We start from the raw sequence: 5,406 nt of genomic DNA, 5'->3' as shown, positions 1-5,406 counted from the left end.
AAGTATACACACACAGATAACCTCGATACACATTAATGGTTAATTGATAATTGAACAATCCAACACAAAAGGCTTAAAATTCAAGCAGGCACATTAGCATTAGCACTCACCTCCAGTAATTACAATATCTGCAGTTGAAAATTTTGAATTTGCTGATGAAAAGAATGAATGAGGTATCCCAGGCATTAACCTTATACAAACAGGTATAACCCTCACAGCTGAGTTCAGCTGGTTGAAATAAAATTCAAATACTATTTCTTGGGGAATGGCATATGCATGGATGGCCTTTTACAAACCTGACATCAGAGATTCATCTTTGAGCAGGTTAGCCCCCAAGACGAGATTCTGAAGGTTTAAATATGTAAATCCATACCGTTTTGATTGAACCTTTTGTCTTGTGATTCATTTTTGGAGTGATATAAACTTGGATGGCCACAACGAGATGCCGCAAATCCAAATTGAAATAAGACCATCGTTAGTACTAATAACACTATAGCACCAAGTTGAAAATTTTCCAAGAGTTGTCCTCTCATTTCAAATTCTCTGGACTCACATGCTATTTCATGATCCTTGATGCCGCAACCAGTTGGCATCATAGGGCCATACAAAGTAAATGCAACCTGATAAAACCAAATACCCTGCAATGTAAATGTAATGCCACCTAATAAATCTACCACAAAGCTCTTGGGAAATGTTGCTGCCAATACTGCTGAAATAATACAGAGACCCACAAGTAGCACTAGAATTTGGTGATAGCGGCCTTCAAGACCAGCATGGCTTGTAGAATGAAAGTTAAACAGGAGATACTCTACAAAAAACGCCATTGCTGCAATGATCTCCAGCACTCCATATGGAAGAGGCAAGTACCTGTTACGAAACATGGCCATCTCGATTAAAACACAACAGCAGAAAAACAAAAGCACTAGTAACTGCAATCTAATCTGACAAGCATAACAGAAACAAACAATACTGAGAATAGCTCTAGTGATTATAGATTCAGCTCTGTTTCTCATGTCCTCTTGTTGCCTACCACATGTGCTGAAGGTATCCTAATATTTTCTGTTGTATTTTTCAGCTGCTTTGCCTGCTCCAAGTCCTGTGTCTCACTCGAAGAATATTAATGAACCTGCCATTACACCCTCTGTTGAAGCTAAACCTCCGCTTAAGAAAAGAAAGAGAGGTTTCCACCTGACCTCAGCACCATCATTCTTCAACAGAATTTGAAGTGCTCTCTGACTTGATAACTTGATCTTGCAATTTGTTAGGTATGCTTGTTAGATTAACTATGCTTGATCCTTGACTTGGTGATATCTGCTAAGATATCCTTCCTTTTTCTTTATTGGCAGTTGATCCTATGTCATCCATGGGTCATCCCATGACTGGAGTTATTGATGGGAAATTTGAGAATGCTTATCTTATCACTGTGATGGTTGGTTCGGAGAAATTAAGAGGGGTTTTGTATGAGATGCCGGCAGGGTTTTCTGGAGAACAATTTTTGCAAGCACCTAGTTGCACGAACAATTCTGATAATGGGGATACAGCTTCAGGGGTTCCTCCTCGTCGACGTCGTAGGAGGAAGGATGAAATGAAAAAGAGGGATCCCGACCATCCTAAGCCAAATAGGAGTGGTTACAATTTTTTCTTTGCTGAGCAACATACAAAATTGAAAGCATTGCATCCGGGCAAGGATAGGGAGATCAACAAAATGATTGGAGACTCGTGGAATAAACTGACTGATGAAGTGAAAGCTGTAAGATACAAGTGAATTTCGTTTTTGTGGCTATTTAGTTAGTCTTCATTGTTGCCGGTAACAAACTAAAAATAAAATGAGTTTTGTCTTTCTCAGTATGTTGTGCTGACAATCTCTGATAGATGCAGGTTTACCAGGAGCTTGGATTGAAGGATAAAGAAAGGTACAAAAGTGAAATGGAAGAATATAGAGAGAGACAAAAAGTGCTTTCCCAGGACAAGGGAATATTAGTTTCTAGAAATGAAGGCTCAAATCAAGGGCTCGAAAATCATACCGAAGTGCAGACTCAAGACCGAGGAGTGCCACTTACAACAAATGAACGTTCAAATCAAGCACTGGATAATAATTCTGACCTGTTAAATAACCAACAACATATGCACCTAAAATTGAAGTACTAGGCTTGGGAGCAAGCCAGAAATATTACAATAATAATACTAACAGATGTAGGTGGCTGCTAGCAAACATACTGAAACACTTAACAGAATGGAAGCAGCAGCTTCAGAGACATCCCAAATCCAATCTGAGGAAAATGGTCAGATGTTGAACAAGAAATCAGGGAGTTTAAAATAGATGAAAACACCCTGCTCTCTGTGATACCAGACTCTTCCAATCTGAGTCAACCCTGCTCTTTGAGAAAACCAAGCGAAGCCAGCTCTTCTGAGTCTGCCTTGAACTCACAATTCAACAGAAGTGAGATTGACTCAGCAAGTTCCACTTGCACATCTCACAAGTGACACTTGATCATCTGTCCATAAATACATAGGAAAGAAAACAGTAATTTTGCTTGTTTTTCGCAAAATTTCACAACAAACAACCGCCAGGCCTGTCAGAGATCTAGAACCTATGGTGTTTTGTACCAAGTAGTATGACCTATATTAACGATTTTTTTTCGAGTTATTTCTGGATTCAAAGTCCTGTAATCTTGCCTACCGTTATGCACACAAAAGGGGTTTAGATTCGAGAACCCCATTTGTGACATTTAATGAAGTTCAGCCATGTAAACGCCCCAATAGACAAAACCCTTGGTCTTTCTAAGGGTTCCATATTCTACAAAAAAGACCTAGGCAATACACAACATGGGTAGGGCCTGACTTCTGTTCAAGGAAGGCAAAGACGAACTAATCTCCTCGCCCTTGATTGGAAGATGTTATTTGGAGTGTCCCAGTTCACTGGAACCACTCTGACCAAAATCATAGTTGGATGAACCAGAATGACAAAAAGTTCCTAACTGGCTCAGTACCCAAGAAACTGCCAGAAAATTGCTACTGCCTAATAACCACAGAGTTGATAAAGCCAGCTGAAAATCAAACTAAAAATTATGCAGTAGCACCACCACATGAATTAGCTTCCAATTTAGCCCAAAACTACTTGTCAAAGAAAGCCTACCCTTATATCAAGGACATGGGCTTATTCAAGGTGTGATGCATCAACTCTTCATGTTTGTCTTTGTAAAAGTGCATTGGGTGCATTGAATTTGCACAATCCAACCCAAACCCATGTCTGATATTCACCTTCGAGGTTGTGAACCTTGAGGATATATCCATAGGCATCAACTTATGAGCTTCATAGCCTCAAAGGTGCATGCCAGACCCGGGTTTTGATGAGCCTGTGCTAATTTATACAAATTTGGAGCTGGTGAAGCTCCAGGATGAAGCATTACTCCATGCTTATTAGGCACCCATGCTTTCACTAACAACCCAAAACCACCTCTCGGCAACCAAAGGATCAAAGTCGCTCACAGAAAGACAGTGGATAAATTAGAATTATTAAACATGAAATTAACTATTGAATGCAAGCACTACTTACTTGAAATTGTCTCGTCCGATGAATCAGAAATGCAATCCCTGTGGTCTCGACCACCACCCATTTTTGTAATTGGGTTTCTCTCCACCTAATGGACTACAAAGAATCATAATTTTGATATAAAAAAGGACTAAACATACCAAGTAATCCTGCATGGAACAATCTGACCAATTTCTCAGCTAGGACAGTAATCATTTTTCTGAAATTGCATCATATCCCAACAAATTCCTTCAGAGATTCATCCCTCTATATACAAAATTCTAAATTGGGTTCTTCCAAATTCACTATAGAATGCTTTAATTGACATAAAACTAGTACTCACGAGTGGAGAAATGAGATGAAATTTCATGAAAATGGGCTAAAATTCAATGAAACGGGCAAACGCAAATCGATTAGTTTCGCAAAAATACCTGATCAGATGCAAGACACACCAGAGAGGAAACTGTGGCATATGATGAAATCCCTTGCAGCTTTTAAACTCGATCAACTAAGAAACGACAATGCACCCTGAAATTTCAAATTTAAAATAAAGATAAGAAAATAAATCGATTTCAATAAAAATAAAAATGAAAATCATAACATTTATCCACCTTGTGAGCCCTACATGAGAGCCATGTGCCTAACACCTCTCTCTCCATAGCATAACATGCAAGCTTACACCTCTGTCTCTTTAACATAGCATGCAAGCTCTAAAGTAGGCCACCTAAGGTTGCATCAGGCTAACATCTGTGAGCAGGCAGATTGAAACCCGAGCAAGAAGATTGAAACCCGAGAAGGGTTAAAATGGCGATATAGCGTGGATATGGCAGATTGAAACCCGAGCAGGAAGATTGAAACCTGAGAAGGGTTAAAATGGCGATATAGCGTGGATATAGCATGATTCAAGATATGCTTGCATACAGTTACAGAACCCCCACTATCATCAGAAAACGTGAAAATCGCAGAAGGATGCTCTCGGGGAAGGCGGACTATCGCTCTGCGTCAATGCTTAGAAATTTCTCTGTCGTTGGGTGGATTTGATCCGCTCGCAGTCTGCCTTCCAATGCTTAGAAATTTCTCTGTCGTTGGGTGGATTTGATCCACTCGCAGTCTGCCTCTAATAATGCGTAGGGATGTGCAAAGTGTCGTTCTACGCCCAGGCGGAAAAGTTCCAGGTGCACCGCGTTTCCCTCACTCCATGCTTAGAAATTTCTCTGTGGTTGATTGAAACCCGAGCAGGAAGATTGAAACCCGAGAAGGGTTAAAATGGTGATATAGCATGGATATAGCGTGATTCAATGCTTAGAAATTTCTCTGTGGTTGGGTGGATTTGATCCGCTCGCAGTCTGCCTCAGATAATGCATCGTTCTACGCCCAGGCAGAAAATTTCCAAGTGCACGCATTTCCCTCGCTCCCGCTCCATGGAATGGGTAACAAATGTTAGGTGCTCGTGACAGCGACGGGGGTACAGATTGATACGTTCCATATCGATCGAGCATTCTTGGAATAGGCGTCAACTGGCAGATCAAAGTGGTGTTCCTTCTTCGGCTTTTGTCTCTCAAGCGTCCTAGTATACTAAGAACTAGTTCACCTGTGTAGATTTGAGGTTCGGGTTACTACACCCTCCCAATGCTTCGTTTTTTCTGGAAGATCTTGTTCGGTGGGAGATCCTATGGGTCAAAGGTATCCCTGCCATTAGTGCTCTTCTGCGTCCTGATCCCTACAGGCATGTGCATCCTCCCATGCATCCAATGATTCTTCTCGGCATTTCCATTCCGCCCTCCTGCTTTCTGTAGATTGTATATTTTTTGCAGGTTGTGCAGGGATTCTTTTGCCTCCAGCGGTCTGGTGTCCAAGGTTGCTGAATTGCTAAA

The 5,406-nt window shown here is 40.9% G+C and overlaps 2 protein-coding genes across 2 annotated transcripts; one reads left to right on the top strand and one right to left on the bottom strand.

The window, feature by feature from the left end:
• Positions 1 to 257: 257 nt before the first annotated feature.
• On the bottom strand, positions 258 to 881 carry LOC149235970 (uncharacterized). The gene has a single exon (XM_089368731.1). It carries the CDS (start codon positions 879 to 881, stop codon positions 354 to 356), a length of 528 nt encoding a protein of 175 aa, XP_089224857.1. The 3' UTR covers positions 258 to 353.
• On the top strand, positions 880 to 2,148 carry LOC149235969 (high mobility group B protein 15-like). Its single transcript, XM_089368730.1, has 4 exons — positions 880 to 925; positions 1,076 to 1,180; positions 1,347 to 1,750; positions 1,879 to 2,148. Exons 1-4 carry the CDS (start codon positions 880 to 882, stop codon positions 2,146 to 2,148), a joined length of 825 nt encoding a protein of 274 aa, XP_089224856.1.
• The last annotated feature ends 3,258 nt before the right edge of the window (positions 2,149 to 5,406 follow it).

The sequence above is a fragment of the Pinus tabuliformis genome, chromosome 8 (genome assembly GCF_031772625.1).
Source record: "Pinus tabuliformis cultivar Carrire ecotype Pingquan chromosome 8, CPIR1, whole genome shotgun sequence".
Classification (NCBI taxonomy): domain Eukaryota; kingdom Viridiplantae; phylum Streptophyta; class Pinopsida; order Pinales; family Pinaceae; genus Pinus; species Pinus tabuliformis.
This window is presented reverse-complemented; position numbering and strand designations above follow the sequence as displayed.

Bases quoted from the DNA above. Each gene is read 5' to 3' on its own strand.
- LOC149235969 (XM_089368730.1), top strand. From the start codon at position 880: ATGGCCATCTCGATTAAAACACAACAGCAGAAAAACAAAAGCACTA. The intron at 926-1,075 runs GTAACTGCAATC...TGTATTTTTCAG, and splicing joins GCAGAAAAACAAAAGCACTA to CTGCTTTGCCTGCTCCAAGT. The intron at 1,181-1,346 runs GTTTCCACCTGA...CTTTATTGGCAG, and splicing joins GCTTAAGAAAAGAAAGAGAG to TTGATCCTATGTCATCCATG.
- LOC149235970 (XM_089368731.1), bottom strand. From the start codon at position 881: ATGTTTCGTAACAGGTACTTGCCTCTTCCATATGGAGTGCTGGAGATC.